This window comes from Thalia democratica, chromosome 8 (assembly GCF_965202585.1).
Source record: "Thalia democratica chromosome 8, ktThaDemo2.hap1.1, whole genome shotgun sequence".
In the NCBI taxonomy this organism is placed as follows: Eukaryota; Metazoa; Chordata; class Thaliacea; order Salpida; family Salpidae; genus Thalia; species Thalia democratica.
Window position 1 is genome coordinate 21,208,461 of NC_139172.1, and position 19,950 is coordinate 21,228,410.

Here is a 19,950-nt window from a genome sequence, read left to right on the forward strand (position 1 = left end):
TAAAAAAGTATTATTGCACCATGCTTGATAAATGAATTAACACCAGTTGAATTTTACAAACTTGAATAAAAAATTTTTTATGTTATTTCATGTAAATCTGAAAAAGTATAATTTTAAAGAAGGTTTAAAGTTTATCTTTTAATAAACATTTTTACGTACATTTATACGGTACATTTATATATGTACCATAAAGAAAAAACTTTAGACGGGTATTTTAAAATATTTGATAAATTAAATTTCTCAAATTCAAAATTTTTTTAATAGCAAAGTGCCGAACTTTTGTAATGTTAAAAAAATAAGTTTCCGATTTCTAAAACAAGAAAAAAAACACGCTAGAGCCACAGTCAATATTAAAATTAAACTCTGTTCTTAATCTCACTGTTTACTCGCACCTGCTTGATTCGGACCAAACAAGTTACAAGAAACACAAAAAAACAACAAAAAAAAAAGTTATTCAAAAAGATTCGCAAACGACTGGCGCAAGTTCCTTATTTTGTCCGCCTTGCTGTCCTCCTCGCTGCTGACTGCGCGTCCCATCTGCCCCTGCAAACTCGACCTCGCCCCACCGGCAGCAGCCTGGCCATCACTTTGTCCTTCCTTCGACGTCGCGTTTTTACTTGGCGCAAAAAACGAAGAGTGAGCTTCGATGGTCGTCGGTGAAACTGGTGCCGACTGGTTCTTTGTGATCACGCCCTGCTGCGGAGGATTAGTCACCGAAGATCTTTTTTCGATCGAAGATGTGTTTCGCTCTTCTTTTTTGAGTGGCTCAACTTTCGCGGCAGTCGGTCGATTTGCTGCGCTTGCTTGGTGCAAGTTCTGCAGTAGCTGCTTTCTCTCGTTTGATTTTTGGTACTGCTCCTGCGGCTTCTGCTTCGTCGAGCTTCTCTTTGGAGTTGGGGATCTAAGTAAATCAAAAAGCATTGTTTTATTTTTCAAACTTTATGCTTTTTATGAAAATAACCAAGTAAAACTGTAGAATTTCGTACGTACCTTGACTGATTACCAATGCTGCCTATCAAAGACTTCGCAGTCTTGTTTCTCAAACAGGCGTTCATCCGTTGCGTGACCAAATCAGCGATCCTTCTTCGGTCCTCGTCTTGCTTGTCTCCCATCAACATCAAACTGCAATCTATTACCTGTAGTTTTTTAAAACTTAAGTTTTACATGACAAAAAAAATGATAACGGACTTTTTAAAACTAATTACTTCGTCTCACAGTTGTAAACAATCTAAGTTGTTGTAAGTTTTTCTTAAACTAACTTCAGTGATGTAATGGTTTCCGTCTTTACCGTGAAGAACTTTGACACCCACTATGTCAAGTCCTCCGAACATGTCAGAGCACGCGTCGACCCACAACCTGTACCTGTCCGTCACCGGTATTTCCTCCAACATGGCCGACCCCCTGTTCGATTTCCAGTTGCGCGATACCGATACTCTCCTGTTGATTTTTTGTTGTACGATTTATAACTAGTTTTTGTATCAGCAATGCTAAGTTTAAAGCTTAAATGGGTAATTTAATTAATTAGTGATAAAACATGTTAAATTTTATCAATACAGTAAGTATAGGTTTTTGATATTTTCTATAAAATAAAATCACTTAAAAGTGAAATGAGCTAACGACATAAATGATTATAAAACATCCTTTTTTGTTGTTCATGGTTAAAAATTAACTACAAAAACATATCATGGATATGAATATAAATAATTTTTTAAGAAAAATTCACTTGTAAGCTTTGTAGCTATTCCCAATTTTCTGTATTCTGACGTCATAATCCGTATCGACAAACTTTTCCACGACAGCGTAAGTTCCCGTCATGGCTGCCACCCCTGCGACGTCCTGAAACTCGTAATGATCGTAAACTTTGAACTTTGCCGTGCCTCGGTGCGCATGACCGATTTTAACTATGACCGGAAAGTGTGGAGAAGTCAGCTGAAAATAGTTTAAAATTAGTAGTTTGTTTAAAAAATTTACAATTTTTAGAAAACTTAAGCTTAACATCCTAAACAAGGATTCCTTAAAATGGGCGATATTGCCCTTATTGATTCGATTTTGGCTACAAGGGGTAATAATTAGTAAATATGAGGCGAAAATGTAAATTAGTAATTAACTAGTAAAGGGACAATATCTATTACAAAGGTCAATTATTTTTTAAATTTCTGCAAAGGGGGAGATTAAGAAAATGAGTTTGGGAAACCCTGATCTGAACTTAAAGAAAAATTAACAAAAAAATCTAATGTTTTCTAATCTTTTGAATAAACTTTTTAATACATTGTACTGCAACATTTTTTTTGTGCAAATAAATAATTTTTTGATGCATAGCGTTAATAAACATAATTTTTAATGTTTTTAAAATAATTTATTTTTTAAAACAGTTTAAATATTAATTTTGGTGCAAGTTTTGTATTTTATTCACTATCAGGTTTCGGTGGAAAAAAAGTTTACGACTTTGTCAAATAAATAAACTATAATGATAAAGTCGTAAATTTTTTTTATTACCGAAATCTAGTAAAGAATAAAATACTCAATTTGCACTAGTATTAATATTTAAATAAGCTTTTTATATTCCAGTAAATTGAGCAAAATTTCTTAGTTAAGACTAATAGTTATAAATAGACAAACATAATAGTAAGACAAATGATAATAATATAACAGTTGTTAGAAACAAAGCTAATATTTTCCAACAATTACTACAAAAAAACTTATAAATTGGTAAAATAAACTTGAATTCTGTTTAAAAGTTTGTAGGGAACCTTAAATTTAAAATTGTTTAAAATTAGTAACACTAATTCAAGGTTTTAAGAAAACTTAAAACATCTGTCTTTAAAGTATTATCACAGTTACATACAAATTAGTAAAAAAATATTTTTAATAATATTTTGTTGATAAATAATTTTGGATAGGTTTGTAATATAAGCTTACATACTTCAAAAATTATCTTTAAAGTCCGTGTGGAGTATATACTATTTTTCATAAAATTCGCTTATTTAGAATGCGCATGTTTTATTAAAAAAAGTTAGTCAATGTTAGCTTACCTAAGTTGTTACTTAACTAACTCTAACTATCTATTTATTCTTAACTTAAGATTTAAAGCGTGCAAAAGTCAAACCATTTGTTTTGCAAATGGGTAAAACGTCTGATTTATCAGTGGAAATTTTTCCTTTCCAAGTTTCTTCTGGATTCTTATCAGCTGAGAAAACTATAAAAAGATAAAATATATTTACTAAGTTTGAAAAATAACATTTTGTTTTGTTACGTTGCTATAATAAACCATAGTTTTTCTACATAAAAAGTCAAAAAATGCTTAAAACATTATAGACTTTAAAATAAGGTTTTTCATAAGTTTTGATCTTTAGTTCTTACAATTTCTAAAATAATGATTTATTTTTGCTGAAAGTAAGAAACTAAAATATTGTATATAATATGTTCAAAAAAGTGTATGTCCTTCGACAAAATTTTTGAGCTTCGATTTTCTCACTGTTCTAAAAATCTAAGTACACTTTAAATAGTTTTATGCCATAAAACTAAAATAACATTAATCTATTAGTTTAAAGTTGTTAAACCAGTTTTTAATTTGTAAAACATTAGCAGATATTTGCATAACATTTGCAACTAAATTGTATCTTAAAAATGATTGTGAAATTTAAAACTTTATTCAATATTAGTAACAAAGTTAAGTTCTTTAAAATTAAAAAAATCATTAAGTTACAAATAACCTTTTACTCTGCTTTACATTTATCTCAAACATTTAAAGATTTCGTTATTTGTATTTAAACTTTTCTAAAGTTTATGTTCGTCATATAATTCTTTGTTAACATTTAATTAAAGTTTAAAAAAATCATATTAACAAACTAAATATCTAATACTGTTAATATAAAAACGATACTGACAGGAATAAAACGTTATTTTTTGCTTAAATTTAAACTGACTCAATTGATTTAACTTTAAAAACAGTTACTGAAAGGTTTAAAATATTAACAATATTTATTTTATGCACAAAAACTAACAGCAAAATACGTAAAATATGTTAAGCCTAAAAAAAGAGATTTTTTTTCACTATACTTATTTCACATTCTTGATAAGAAAAATGAGTATAACAAACAACAATTGAACTAACTTTAAGCTTATTGTTATTTACCATAAAGAAATAGTTAAATAATAGCTAATAAATTATTTATATATTACCGTCCAAGGTTTATCTAAAAAGTTGTATTGTGAATGCAAAGAGTTTACAGAAGGGACTCCACCATGCTTGAAACCAATCAAAAGATTAGTAAAGTTTTTCTGTTCGCCCATCGATTTAGCTGTTTGCCTTACAAGTAAAAAATCCGGTGTGAAAGTCCTAAACAATTTTTAACTTACAATTTATAGAACGTTATTATTAAAACTACGAACTTTAACTATATTTTTAATGAAGTAAAGATTTATCTAAAAGTAAAAAAAAGTTTGTTTTTATACTTTACAACTTAAGTAAATCACAACTTAGTTTGTAAATTTATTTTCAATTTTGTAGTTTGATAGGGTATTTTTATTTTCACAATTTCTAAAATATTGATTTCGTTTAAGTAGTGTAAGTCAGTATTAGATATTTAAAAACAAAATAAATAATTTTATTAAGTCTAAATACAACACGCTAGCTATTAAAACTTGGTAGTTTGTTTATATTTAATAAAATTACTCAAAAAAAATTCTTACTAACACTGATAACGACTTACTTTACCACTGTTTTTCCATTTCTTATCATTTTAATGTCCACAATACAACCATCTCTACTGCTACTAGTCACACTTATTTCACTGAACTCAGCCTTAAAACGAATAACTTTAGTATACGAGAAAAACTTAAAACGTTAGAATTAGAAACAGGTTTTTGTGAAGCTTAATGATTTACGTTTTACATTTATCTAAACAAATGGCTTTCGTAATTAAAAGAAACCATAATTTTCCAATATGAAACTCTTAAATAAATCAAGTATACATTAGTAATATTTTTTGAAAATTTTTTTACAGCTTCAAGCCTTACAGTTCCGTAAAACTATTTGTATTACAGTTATTTAGTCTACAAGTATTAAAAAAAATTGAATTGCAGTGTTTTTAATTACTTTATTATATTTCGACCTATTAAATGCAAGAACAATCTCTTTAAAAAGTATGGCTTAAGACACAAAACTGAAGTTAAAATGTTACTAAATAAAGTAATAAAACTTATAACTTATTTAGTTTTGTTTGCTTTAGTTTTATACTTTAAAATAAAACTTTAATATAGTTTAAGGTTTCTTAAAACCTAAATTTAACTACTAAGATAGACTCATTCTAGCTTTATGAACAAAGAACAAGTTATCTAAAATAAACTAGTGTGTATTTTATTAATTCAAGCGAACCTGTTCAACTTTGATGTTTTGGTCTCCACATACTTTTCTTCCTTTAAACCAATTTGACCTGTAATTTTACGTATTTTATATAATAAAATTCAAACTAAAAGTTTTTTAGATCTTTTTAAAACAGGTAAATTTTGTATTTAAGTTGCTTTTAAGTAAACCGTTAGAAAAATCTTTTTCACAACTGTACTTTTAGAGTTTAAAGTTACAATACTAAAGTATTTGTTAGTGTTAAATAAGCATATACTCTTGTGCAGCTATACGATGATTTAGAAAGTTATTTGCAGCGTTTACAACAGGTTTACTTAAAACTATTTTTTTTACTTGAAGTTAATAAAACACTACGCTTATAACCATACTCTATCAAAAAGTAGTTATTTTGTGGAAAAAAGTCTATACATTTAATTTTTAATTATATAATACTTTTAATTTTCCCAGCTACTTAATTGTTGAGTGTTTTACTGTGCTAAAAAATTCATAACTTTATCTGTACATGTTGCAATTACTGAAGCTGTGTTTTTTAGACTTGAATTACTTTTTTGTTAAACATTGCCTTGGTCATGCATTCGGGAAAAAAGAAGTAAAGGACGTACTGTCAATATTAATTTTTGATGAAAAGAAAATATCATTTTTCAATTTGTGTTATAAATTTAGCATTTATATTGGAAGCTTAAGTTAAAAAGAAAAATTATATTAAAACAACACTTTTTAAAAATTGTACTTTTTAAGTTTAATGATACAATACTAAAGAACTTGTTAGTGTTAATTCAGCATATACTCGTTAAACTGCTATACGATGACTTAGAAAGTTATTTGCAGCGTTTCAAAGACTATAGAATTTATTTTATTATGTATAATATATGTTATTTAGTGTTTTATAGCTGTCCAAACAGTACTTTTGAGTCGAGTACTATTTGTAAGAAAATATAAAACATTTTAATTTTTTCTAAGTTGTAGAATAAAGTTGTAGTTGTTTAAAGAAATTTGGTTGTTTCAGAATTATTTTAAACTTATTTTAGAGATAAATTTCAAAGCTTTTATTAATCTTTTTATGTTTAATTAACTTTACTTATTTTTAGTTATTAAACGAAAAAGTTAAGTAGTTTAAACAACTTTAGTTGAAGTTCTTTTTAATTTAAAGGATAAAAAAAATACATATACCGAACAAAATATCATAAACAAAGACAAACAATAGAAATAAATCGAACTAGAAAACTTTCAAAATGATATTTATTTATTTATTGTAAAACATAAGTTTAAGTACTGTAGGTTTGATTGTCAGGAAACATTTAGAGATATCTTCCGCATATATGAACAAATTTATTTTTATTTACTCAAAAACTTACTCGGAAAAACTTAGTTTCTCTCAAAGAACTCGTCAGTGCATTCAATAAAAAATAGTTAATTAAACAAAATTACTTTTTAGAGTTTATATAACTCTATTTAAATTAGAATTTTTATATTTAAGTATTGACAAGCTTTTTGAACGAAACTTAGTTTGCTAAATAATTAAAAAAATTAAGTACAGTATCTTTTTAGATTTTGTGTTAATTTAAAAAGTATAGAGTCAATATTAAAATTGTTACCAATTTTTTTAGATAAGTTAATTATTTTAAAGTAGAAGTTAAGACTAAGAAAGTATTTAAAGGTTAATACTTTAAACTTTGTTTTTATAATACAAGTTAGCTGTTAAGTGATGATGCAGAAATTACATCTCAATATATTTAGAACAATTCTAAATAATTTACTTATGTACTTAGAACTGGCAAAGATATTACTGCTGCCTACTTTCATTATACATAATATACTACAGCAAAGCTACTCAAGTGTTTTATTTATTAATTATCTAAATCTAAGTTTAAAGCATATGTGTGAACAACTTTACTTTTGGATCCTGTTTATATTCCATAAAAAAACTTTAACAGTAAATTCTCGATAGTTATTTTAAAGAGCTAGTTGTGGTGAATGTATTAAACAAGTAATATCTTTACTGCATAATTTAAAACGCTGTTACAAATTTTTAAAAAGTTTAGATAAAACTTATTTTTAATCATTTTAAGTAAAAAAATGTAAAAAAAAATATTAAAAACATATACTCAACTACAGTTAATAATTAAACCAAAGTTGAAGTAGAACTATAATTTTAGTTGTTTCACTCAGTTTAACAAAACTGTGGATTTTCTAATACTTTCTCTTTATCGACTACAAACTTAATACAGAAGCCCCGTAATTAATATCACTGTTGTGTTTGTTTTTGTTGTAATAGTTTTCAATAAATTTTGCAATCTTGTTAAAATGTAAAATAATACTCTTTACGTACTTTCAAGATATTTATTGTAACTCTCTAACATTTAATTCAGTTAAGACTTTTTATTGGCCCGTGTTAAATACGTGGCCTTGATAAAAAATAAATTAAGAAATCCGTGGTTTTAACTGTTCAAAAACAATATTTAAGTTTGTTTAGAATGATTAAAATGCGATCCAAATTTTTAGTACAGTTTTTAACACAAAAAAAATACAATAACTTTTCTAAGACTTATTATACTATTAATTAGACTTACTTTTCTTAACCTTATGTTTGTAAAAAACTGAATTTATTGAAATTTCAATGTAAATCATTCAAATTAAAAAGGCCAAAGTAAGAACAGGTTTTTTTTATATAAAAAAAATCATATACACTTAAAAAATACTAATCTTAGTAAAGAAGTAAAACTTTAATTAAAAATCCACGTTACACGTTACGTTTCCTAATATCAAAGCTTTTATACAAAAAATAAATTGTTTGTTCCAATTATTTATGCAAGTTTTACTTAACAGTTACAACAAAATAAAGTAATTGATTTGCTACGCTTTGGAGTGTAAAATCGAGTTAACATGTTGACTATAAAAATCAATAACATCGACTTGCTCCATTGGGAAATAAAAAATAGTTCTAAAGGTGGCTGAAACTTTTTGAAAGTGTAACTTTGTTTATAAAGTAAATTATATTTAAACAGTGTAGAGATGTATTTGAAGTCAATTAGATCAAAAATTATGTTTCTTTGTAATTAACAATGCATAAAAGTATGGTGTCTGTATATTATTTCATGTAGATATGTTTATCGTTTTTAGGTATCTTTACACAAGTTATGACTATCCTATAACTTATCAATATTCTTTCTTTAAATAAAAGTTTTTATTTTATTATATGCTGCAACACTAAGTCATTAAAATGTAGAAGTAAGAGCTTGCTATAAAAAGTATATAAATGCAAAAATTATTTAAAAACTTTTTTAGCTGAATTGTTTTTTAACTAAAAAAGCTGTTAGTCTCAAAAACTTATTAATAGTTGTATTTCTATAAATACCAAACTTTCTGTAAGCTTATGAAATTAAAATAAAATAGTTGTTTTTATTCTATTGAAAATATCTTTAATAAAATATTTAACTACTACATTATATTTATATATATATTTGAGAAATAAGTATTGAAATTCAAAATTTAACCTTGAGTAAAAGATTAAAATATAAGTTGAAAAAATATGAAAACGCTTAAAAAAATCAACAGCATTTATTATAGCTGTTAATAATGCCAAAATATCATATTAAACTTAATAAAAGTGTTTTGAACTAGAAAATTTACTTTAAGATAAATTACTCTGTATAAATAAAGGCTAGTAGAAATACTACATAAAATCCATTTTTACAGTATTATCACGTACACTATTACAATTTTATTGAATTTAGTTTTTCTAACTTGTACAAGATGGTTTTAAAACTAAATTCAAAATTTAAAATAATCTGCATGTTTTGTAAATTATTTTTAGTTAAGGACTTTATAAAGCTTGTAAGCTTTGTACATTTCTATAACTTTATAGTTTGTATTTTAAACACAATTTTTATTCTTGTTTACATATAAGAAATGTAAAACGGTCTTAAGCAAAAATCTTCTAATGGACTTCTCACCTTTTTTTTTAGAAATTAATTTTCGTTTTTGAGAAATGTGACTTCTTTTTTCATTAATAAAAGTCATCTTAAGTAATAAGTTTTTATTTAAAGCTAAAAATGCATTGTTGAGTTTTTTTTTAACAAGTTGATTACTGCACTTATTATAACAGTATTTATAAAATCAAAACATTGTTTTAAACTTTTCAAGATATTTATAAAATTTGTTTTCTTAAACATGTGTACCATCATAAAACATTTTTTTAAATAATATTTAGTTTAGAGATTTAATATACTTTTATAATAACAAGCTACAATTTCAAGAAAAAATTTCAAGATAACAAAAACTATAGTTTCTGAAACAATAAATTTACAGTATTGGTGTTTTAACTTGTTAGTATGTTGCCTTTTAAACAATAAAATTTGTCAAAACTCTATGTTAACTCTAAACTAAAGACTAAATACTAGTAATTTTAATGGATGTTTATATTTCTTTTTGATACATAATTAGGCTCGTTCCTGATTTATTTAATCTTACCAATAAATTAGTTTGAAAATACAAAAAAGCAAAATTTTGAAATTTTTAAACTTACTTTTTTCCTAATAACAACTCAACTACAAAGTATTTTTAGTTTATATAATGATTATGTATAGCTAAAAATAAAACTGAAGTAATTATTTAAGCTGTTTAAATACTTAAGGCATTAATTTTTATGTTTTTAACAACTCGGTTAGACTCGGAGTCAGTAGACCTTTATAATTCGCGGGCCAACTACAGTAACCTCTCACTTATTTACGCACATTGTGTCCACAGAAAAAGTGCGTAAAGATACAAGAGATCGTAAAGATACGAGAGGTACCAAGTATACTTACTATAATGGCTATTTTTTAATATTGCTTCTAGACTGGGTACTTTCCCACTTTTAACAATTTGTTTACTTAATTTATAAATATTAAAATAAAATATAAAACTATACATATAAAAAAAAAAGATTTAAATTTATATAAAATAATGTTACTTGTTGTAAAATTTTACTAAATTTAAAAATAATTAGATTTTATCTTTACTTATATGTAACTTATTCGATACTTAACGTTTATAATCTGTTCTACTTAAGGAAATTCAATTTATAATTAAGCATTTGCTTACAATTAAGAAATGGTGTAGTGTCTATATTAAAACTTGTTTCTAAGGCCTTTTACAAAAATATGCATTTGGCGCTGTAATGGATTTCTTCTTTTGAAAAAAAAATATATAAAATATAAGATAATGTTTAATAAAAATTGTTTATGTTAGTACAACTTTTTTTAATTTGACTTTTGCGCACATAAGGATAAACTTGTCTTGCATTGTATTAAAGATATATCAATGGATTTTTTAGGTAGGAATGAAATTTCATGCCATAAGAATTTTGAGGAATAAAAATATTTTTTTTAATAATTTGAGTTTTTTAGAATTCTAAAATGCGTAACTAAACAAGAGTGCGTAACGTCACGAGTGCGTAAAGATGCGAGAGGTTACTGTATATAAAAAAATATTTCCGGGTCGCACTGTAAAGAAATAAGTTTTTCGCTGGTCGCAGTTAAATAAGTTGTTTTAAACCAATATAAAAACATAAAACATAAAGCTTGGTATGATAAGCAATAAACTAGCCTTAGTATTTTTAAGTTAAGTCAGCTGATTTTTTTCTTTTTTCTTTTATTGTTTAAAAAAGTAATTTTTTGCTAAAAAAGTAATACGCGGGCAGAAGTTTGCGGACCCTATGACTAATTTAAGAGTAAGTTTCTAGGAAAAAGAGATGCTATTAGATATTTATTTATAACTTATTACATCAAATTTAATGGTTTTATAGACATTGGTTTAAAATTTAGTGCTTTTTTAATAAACGATTTAGCTTTTTTACCAAATTTAGCCTTTAAGATTTTTAAAATTTGTTTTATGTCAACGTTTAAAATTTAAACTGTTTGTTTTTAATTTAAATATCTTTATAAACGTGCTTACGCTGTATTGTTTATTATAAATAAATATTTAAAGATAGTTGTAATTGTTTAAATTACATAGCTTTTTTAAATAACTTTTTTACAGCAACTTTTACTAGAGAAAAAGTTTATGAAATGTAGTATTTCAACTTTAATGATAGTAAGATTAGTTTTATTAAGAGTTAATTTGTTTTTTAAGAGTTGTATATGCACCATACTTTTTAACATTTCTTTGTTGATTAAAAACCAAAACAGTAAACATATTTTAAGGTCTGGTTTTTCCAAACATAATTAAAGAAGAAATAGAAAAAACTAATAAATAACACCACTGATTTATGTTTTTCTTTATTTTTGAAAATGTATTTTTTCAAATTTCTGTAAATACAAAGTTTCTTTCTACAATCGTTGAGTTTGTTTGTTGATTAATTTACAACAAAAGTAAACAAAACTGTTCGCATTAAAAACATTTTAAGTAGCTTTGCTTTTTTAAGTTTTTTGAGCATGTTTAAGTTGAATCTAGAGTAAATTAAAAACTAATAAAAACAACGTAAAACAAAAAACTTTCAAAACAAAATGTTTAACTTGAAAACTATAAGATATGTCGAAAAAAAATCATTTGTTTTACTTATAGTATAAGCTTTATCTTTTAGCTCATTATAAACAGTTTATTTCAATTATTCTCAAAAAATCGATGAGCCTTTTTTAATCGATTAAAATATCGATTAAAGTTTTTGAAATTTGTCTTTTTCAACGAAGTGGTAGATAAATTACGCTTTTATGTTTATTATTAAAGCTTTTGGATATGCATCATAGTATTATATTATAACTATAATTTCTACTAGTTTTTTCAAAAATAAAGTCTTTTTAGTTATATATTGTATAGAAGTTTTTATATATTTTCAAATTAGTTGTAAACTAAATACAAAGCATAATAAAGTACCTTTAGATATTAAAAAAACCTTATTTATAAAACTAGCTAAGATGATAAACTACTTTAATACATATTTACAACATAAACACATAACTTTTTTGTAGTGTTTAGACGCGTTTTGAATTCATTAAACATTATCAGAAAAAAGAAAACTGTGGTTGATGTAATTAAAACAGATTTCGAAACTAAATATATGTTTATATATTTAACTAACTAAGTTACATGACAACAGTTAATCATGACTATGTCTGCCTGATAAATCCTAATAAGGACGAAACCAGGTCGCCGATTGTCACATGGACTGTTGTTGATGGTCGTGCGGTGTAGTTTGATATTTAAGGGTTTAAGTATAACAAAAAAAGAGCATGTAATACACGTATATGTTTTGAAAAGTAGCTGTTAATTATATTTTCTAATAAAAATTTTAAACAAAACAAGTTTGTTGGAATATAATTATAGTTTAGAAACGACGTCAGTAAAGTATTATAAGTTTAATATCTTTTGTAACACATATTGAAACTAGTAGGACTTTGCTAAAAAAAAGAAAAACTTCTCTTCACTAAAATTGCTATTTTAATTTTTTATAGTACTTCTTAATACTTAGACTAACTAATTAAAGATTTAACTATTTTAATTATTTTTAAATAAAGTTTTTGACAACTTCTCTTGAATTGAGTCAATTAATAAGCTACTTAGCATAATACTGAAAAATACTAACCAGTTTGTGTGTTTGTCATCGATGACAAGCAGAACTTTTTTTTCAAGCAAATCGGGCTTGACCGCTGAGAGAGGGTTGCTTGAAGTTAGTGACGCAAAAAATCCAGAACTAGATGTCGAGCTTGGTGCTAAACAAATTAGTAAGTGGATTTGCATAAAATTTAATGTGAAATAGTGAGACTATTTATATCATCGTTCCTGACCAATTTATATGTGTTTCTTGGTTGTAAACAACGTTTTGTCATAAATAATTTCTAAGAAAAATTTTAGTACAGAAAGATTAAATACCTTGAAGTTTTTTTTTTGAAGTAAATGGTAAAACTACAAGATGGATGATTTTTTGTTTACTAATTAATACTGACTATAGTCTCGATGTTAACTTGGATTTTAATAATTAAAGCTAAAAACAGTATTTAAACGTAAATTTATAACAATTTTATTTTGTAATTTTTACTTACATATTAATACTTTTGATTTATTTTAATCTGTAGCTAGTTTCTAGAACAAAGTCTCTTTTGAAAAAATACTATTTCGAACTGACTATTTCAAAGTTACAAAACTTTAGTTCTTATCAAGAATCGTAAAGTAAGTTTTAGAACAAAAAATAACTTTAAAAACTACGATTTTTGTGCATATTTAAAATTTTATTAACTAACATGCTAACTTACTTTTCAGTTAATGAAATAAAAACAAAAACTTAACATCTGTTTTAATGCTAAAAAACACACGCAAATAAGATACATTTCGTTAAATTCAATCCAGGGCTAACTTTGTTTTTTTAACCATCTTTATTAAACTTAAATAACAGAATATATTGTATTAACTATGAATATTACATTTTAACTTGCACTGTCAATTCAGTTTGTAGTGATACGATTAAAAGAATCTTTTTATAAAATAAATACGTTTGTATAAAATCAAAGTATCTAAAAGTTTAATCATAATAAAGCAGTTAGCTACCAAAGTTAACTAATTTGCCAACGATAAATTTGTACGATGTTATAGAAGGTGGTCTATGATTTACTTTTATAACAAAAACTTATTACGACGAATTAAAAAGCTTACTTACCTGGAGACGGTGCCGCGGACCTGCGTTGGGTTGCCATGGCAACTTTCTGGTTGTCACTCGGGTCGCCATCGAGGGGGGTGTTTTCCGTTAGCCCAGCCGCCACGTTGTGGTCAGAAAACCTGCGACGAATGAACCCGAGGGCGGATTGCACCGATGATATTCCCGATGACATTCCTATCTCATTATAAACTAAACTGTGTTTGTGTTTTCTTGGGAAATTTTGTTTTTATAAGTGAACATAACCGAACTAAAACATGATGTGTAGTAAAATGTACTTCTGTGCGACTATAAGTGCTTGTTTATTTTAAGCAAATAAAAATGTGATTATATTTATCCCAAATTTAAAAAAAATTTAAAAGCTGTAATTGTTTTCTGTTTTTATAGTTTACTATAAAAAGTCTATTTTAATTCTTTTTTTTTAATTTTTTTGTGAGATGTAGATACTTTTAGAATATCATTCCCTTGTATTTTTCAACAGGCAGATAAAGTTTTTCTTATTGTGCTACATCAACTTGTAGCATTGTTATCACTTATAAAAATGCAGTCTATAAATAAGACAGAGCTGTTTATTTAGTATAGTTATAGAGTTTTAAGCAAAAAAAGTAAACAAAAAAACCTAGTAAAAAACGAAACATTGGTTTGCAAAGTAGCCGATTTTTATCTTCACTTGGAAAAAACTCATTAATAATTTACTGATCTACTTAGAACTCTACTACTTTTAAAAGTACAGATAAGTTTTAAAAGTTACATTGTCTGTATCTAACAAGTATCTAACTTTGATTTTTTCTTAATCTAACTTTCTTAATCTCCTTTTTTTTTTGACGCATAAAAACAACTATTTAAATTTTCTTGACATTTTCATTCCTTTCAAAAACTAAAAGATTTTAATTGATAAAACATCTATTTAAATTTTTAGTCTATTATTTTATCAACAATAATGATTAATCTAATCCGATTTTAAGCTGTTTTATACAAAAGTGCATAAAGGTTTTAATAATATTATTTGTATAATTTATTACTTTTATTTTGTTGTAACCATAAAAAAGTTTTAAAGTACTTTAGGCTATACGTAAATTTAAATTAAAAAAAACTTTATAATACAAAATTTTTAGTTTTATGTACGTAGCAACTTTGTTTTTAGTTAACCAAAGAAAATTTTGCGATAAATTTTTGATAATTCTTAGTAAAAATTATAGTTTAATTCTATTAGTCGGTAATTTAAGTTTAACTTTCAAAATAGTATATTAAAAGTATATGTACAATCAACAAACTTTATTAATAAAGCTTTAAAATGTTATTTTTTACATAGTAAACATATATAGTTAAAAAAAGTACTAATGTACAAGTTTGCTTTTTTTTAGCTAAAAGTTTTTCTTAATAGAAAAGCTTGCTAAAATACCGTTTAACACAATAATAAGTAGTTTTTTTTTTCATGTGTAAGAATTTATTTTCTTAATCATTCTCTTATTTTAAATAAAAAAAAATCTTTGACATTAACTTTACTTTTAAGCTAACAATTTTAAATCTACATACTTAAAAATAAAAAAAAAGCTTTAAAAACGATCAACCACGATTAGACTGAATCGTTGTATATCGTTTAGCAGAGAAACTTAAAAAGTTTTATAGGAAAAATTTAGAAAAAAAGAACTAGACGCGAAAATATCTCTTTCACTTTAGCGGTTATTTTTTTTTAATTTTCAATTTGCTTACTTGTGTATCACTTTTAGTTTACGTAACTTACAAATATAAACAACGAAGTTTGTATAACTTTCTAGAAAAGTTAAAATTTATATTTAAAAAAGTATTATTTTAAAAATCAAGAGCATTTAGATCACTAAATAAATATAATAATTAATTTCATTCAATAAACTTAAAATACAATAAAACACTAAGATTTAATTATCTTTTCTATATTGTTTTAGATGTTACACAGACTTTTTTATATTTTCTACAAAAGTACAAAAAATCAATGTATAGTTCTTGACTAATAACATATTAAAATCACAATATAAAACAAAATAGATCCTAAACACCGTAGGAAAATTATTTTTACAGATTCTTTTAATGTTAAAAACTATGTACACTTGATCATCAACAGCAAATTCGTAAAGCGGATCTTTTTACCACTTATTTGCCAGACGATTAAAGCAATAGCTATAAAAGTTTAGTCAACTTACAACTATATTCTGAAAAATCTACTTCGCAGTACTCCATTTTAAACTACTTCCCTTTTTATGGTCTATGAATTTAGCATATGGTTGATGCAAGAAGTTGAACAAAGCAAGTGCATCTAATGTTTTCTTAAATTTAAACAATTTGGTTTTGTCAAGTTTAGTAAACATACCATCACATATAACACTTAAAAGAAAAGTAATCAGGTAATAGTTTTCTAGGTGGTTAAAAAACTTTTACTTTAAAAGCTGGCATTAACTTTAATTATTTTTTAAAGGATCATTGCGTTCTTTAGGTAAAAAAATACTAAGAAATAAGTGAGAGTACCACAAGTTTTTAATTATGTTTATTTTGCTGATATACATTATCTAAAATTTTACGCATAAAACAGCGACGAAAATTACATTAAGTATTTATAATTAAGATTAAATGGTACTAAAATTAAGTAAAATCTTAAGAGGTTTTGTTTAATTTATGCTTTTTAGATATTTGAACCTAATAAAAAATAGATTTGTAGTAACTAAACTAGAACAAATAAAAAGTTCATATGCTGTTCATATAAAAGTTTAGTACACTATAAAATTTAAATAAATACTTTAAATTTTTTTTAAGTTTTATAAAGCACTTTCTCATAAATTCTCAAAATTTTCTTAACTTTTAGTAAAATATTTTTAATATTAACACACATGCTGTTCTTATTAACAGTGTCAAAATGTTGCCTTATTTTGTGAATCTAACATGAATAACTAAATATTTATACATAAGAAACTAAAAACAAAGTACTAATTAAAATTATAAATTTACTTGTCTTAAAAAAATATATTTTCATCTGTACGTAAATAAATTATTTAGTCAAAAATTTCTATTTGAAATAATTTAGCTAGAAATCAAAACCAAATCAAAAACAAATTATATCTTTTAAAACAAACCAATAGCAGAGGTGAACAATCTTTCTACAAGTTAATAAAAAAACAAGTTGTAAAACTAAAGTTTTTCTAGTGTTGTAAAAAAAAACAGTATGTGATTTAATCAAAAATTTTCAAAATAAAAATGAAACCCTTCGAGTTGAAAAATTATTTGAAAAAAAAAAATTAAAACACTTTAGATTGGCTAAAGTTGGGTGAAAAGTTTCCTTCTTCAAGTTTTGCAAATTTTTATACAGTTTATACTTTTTTAAATATGAACAAAACTAAACTTGAAATCAAAATATTTAGATACAAATATGAATTCTTACTAGAAATTTTTTAAATAAAACCATATTCTACCGCTTTTTTTTATAGGTTTTTTCAATATTTTCAGGGAGTTCACAGAAAAACAGTCAAAACATGCCCCTGATTCAGAAGATAAAGAAATTATACTGGTTAGATTTTTAAATGCTTCAAAACGTTCGTCTCTTGAAAAATATTTGGAAAATAACCTAAGGTGTAAAAACATTTTATAAACATTTAAAATAAATAAAAGTTGTAATAAATTTTTCGATTAAGTTAAATTGGAAGCTATTTGTATTTTGATAAAGAAAAATGCTTAATGTAAACAAAAGTAATTTTTTTTCTTAACACATTATTTTTTATAAGTCTTAATGTTTACGTTTAAGTAACGGGTGTTTTTAACAATAGTTTGTTTAACTGTTAGTAAGTTCAATTAGTTTTTAATACATAACAGTTGCGATATCACTTTTGTTACTCTTTTAACTACTTTATGATTAATGTGATACTAAATAAGTTTAAAAATCTTATATCTCCCTCTTTTTATTCAAATGATGAGAACAGCTCAAAATATATCTTGCTCATTAAACTTGTGTGTCATATTTTGTAGTATATAAAAGAAAATTATCTATCGATAATATACATTTTGCAAATCAATAGTTAATATACTGTTAGCTTAGGCAACAATACTTGTTTGTTTAAAATGTGTTAAACTTATTTGTTAGCCATAATAAAATAAAAGTTTTTAATATAGGCTTTAACTTATTTTTCGTGATTGGATAAATTTTGAATATCGTAAAGACATAAAGTTTACTGACTCAGATTATAGTTTAAATTAAATAAAACTGAGTTTTAAACTTTATGCTTAAATCTAATGCTGTGAAAATTTCAATTACTAGTAAAGTGCTAAAATGAAACCTGTTAATTAAAAGTTTACCTGAAAATAAATAAATGAGCTATTGTTTAAAAAAGTTTTCTAAAAGATAACAATAACCAAATTGATCTAAAACTCTACAAAACTATTTACTAGCAAAAAGTTTTTGCTATCAAGGTTATCAATATTTAACTATTAAAATTGCAAAAAAAAGGGTTTAAATTTGTTATGTGCTTTATATTGAATTTGTAGTTGTTAAATATAACAGAAATAACTTTTATTTTCGAACATTGTATTATTTACAACCTTGTCCAACAAACATTTACCTCTTATCTTTAATTGCGAGCTATTTAAATAAATTTTATTTTAGCTTTAAAAGTTTTATAACTTTATTTATGATAAAAACCTGATAAAGCATTACACAGTTTTTAATTACGCTAAATAAAGATAAGTTCAGATTTTATAAAAAAACACCTTAAAAATAAAAAAATACTATTTTGATCAGTACTTTTTTAAAGGGCCTTACGAATAAAAGTCTAGTTTTGTATTTTAGTAACAATACATAATTACTTGTACAATGAATGTATACCATTTTATAAATATTTGATAAATGGTACTATACTAATTTTTCACTATAGCTTTGTTATAGCCAAAAAATAAACTATTTATTATTATATTTATTTTAGTTATTTATTATTAAGGTTTAATAATAAATATATTTATAAATCATAAGCTTATCAAAGTAGTAATTTTTGGGCAGAGCTACCAGTAATTTAAAAGACCAAAGCTATTTTGAAAAATTAGTATAGTACCATTTATCAACCATTTATAAAATACCAAAAAGTTGAAGCAAAAATTATCACTTGAAACAAAATGGCCAGAAGAAAAAACAACAAATCCAATAAAGCTCCAGGAGTAAGCGGTTACGCTAAAAACTCTAACAATAGCAAGAATGTGTCAGAGAAAGAGAATATTAAACTAGAGATAAGTGAATACAATAAGAGCAATGAGCTTTTAGAACAGCAGATTGAGCTTGATGCACAGAAACACAAGGAAGAGATGCTTAATGCGGAAAAGGAAAAAGAGCTGCAAATGAAAAATACTGAAAGGAAGTACAACGAAGCTATCAGCAAAATGGACGGTTTGGCTAAAAAAGTGAAATCTGCCCAGCGATCGAACGCCGACCTCGAATCGAAGATGAGGCAGCAAGACGAAAACCACTCGCACGAGTTGAATGTTGTCAGAAGGAGGAAGACCTAACTTGCTTGAAAGCTAAACTGAACGGCCTCGAAGCTGAACAAAAGGAACTGGTCGAAAGGAACGAGCGAATGGCTGAAAACGAAAAGAAGAGCAAGCTGTTGGTGAAGGAGCTAGAAATGAGAGTCAACGAGATGACCGACAACAACAAAAAGCTGACTACCGACCTCGAAGCGACGAAAGACGGGCAGGAGCAGTGCCTCAAACAGCTGGACGTGACGCGAGCCGAAAACAACAAAATAAAAGAAGAAATTGAAGCGCTCACCCAGGCAGCGAAGACAAACGAAAAAAATTTAAGCGGGCTCAAGCAAGAAGGACGCAGCTTGTCGGAGGAAGTAAAGTGTCTGGAAGCGAAACTGGTAGAAGTTAAAGCCGGCTTGGGAAACGAAAAAGTCGTAATCGATGATCTAAAAAAGAAGTTGGGAGAGTTGGCCTTCAAACAAAAAAG

General features: G+C 25.5%; 1 protein-coding gene across 1 annotated transcript; it reads right to left on the minus strand.

Annotated features, from left to right (window-relative positions):
- Positions 1-242: 242 nt before the first annotated feature.
- On the minus strand, positions 243-14,193 carry LOC145841939 (synapsin-3-like). Its single transcript, XM_082949249.1, has 10 exons — positions 13,995-14,193; positions 12,927-13,053; positions 5,378-5,435; positions 4,713-4,804; positions 4,183-4,339; positions 3,107-3,196; positions 1,724-1,929; positions 1,260-1,437; positions 991-1,136; positions 243-901 (listed from the first exon to the last, which is right to left on the minus strand). The coding sequence occupies exons 1-10, from the start codon at positions 14,164-14,166 to the stop codon at positions 451-453; spliced, it is 1,677 nt and encodes a 558-aa protein (XP_082805375.1). The 5' UTR covers positions 14,167-14,193; the 3' UTR covers positions 243-450.
- Positions 14,194-19,950: the final 5,757 nt, after the last annotated feature.

Coding starts and splice junctions, on each gene's coding strand:
- LOC145841939 (XM_082949249.1), bottom strand. CDS start 14,166: ATGTCATCGGGAATATCATCGGTGCAATCCGCCCTCGGGTTCATTCGT. Junction 1,930..3,106: donor ACCCATTTGCAAAACAAATG/GTTTGACTTTTG, acceptor AACTATTTTCAG/CTGACTTCTCCACACTTTCC. Junction 1,438..1,723: donor AATAGCTACAAAGCTTACAA/GTGAATTTTTCT, acceptor AAAAATCAACAG/GAGAGTATCGGTATCGCGCA.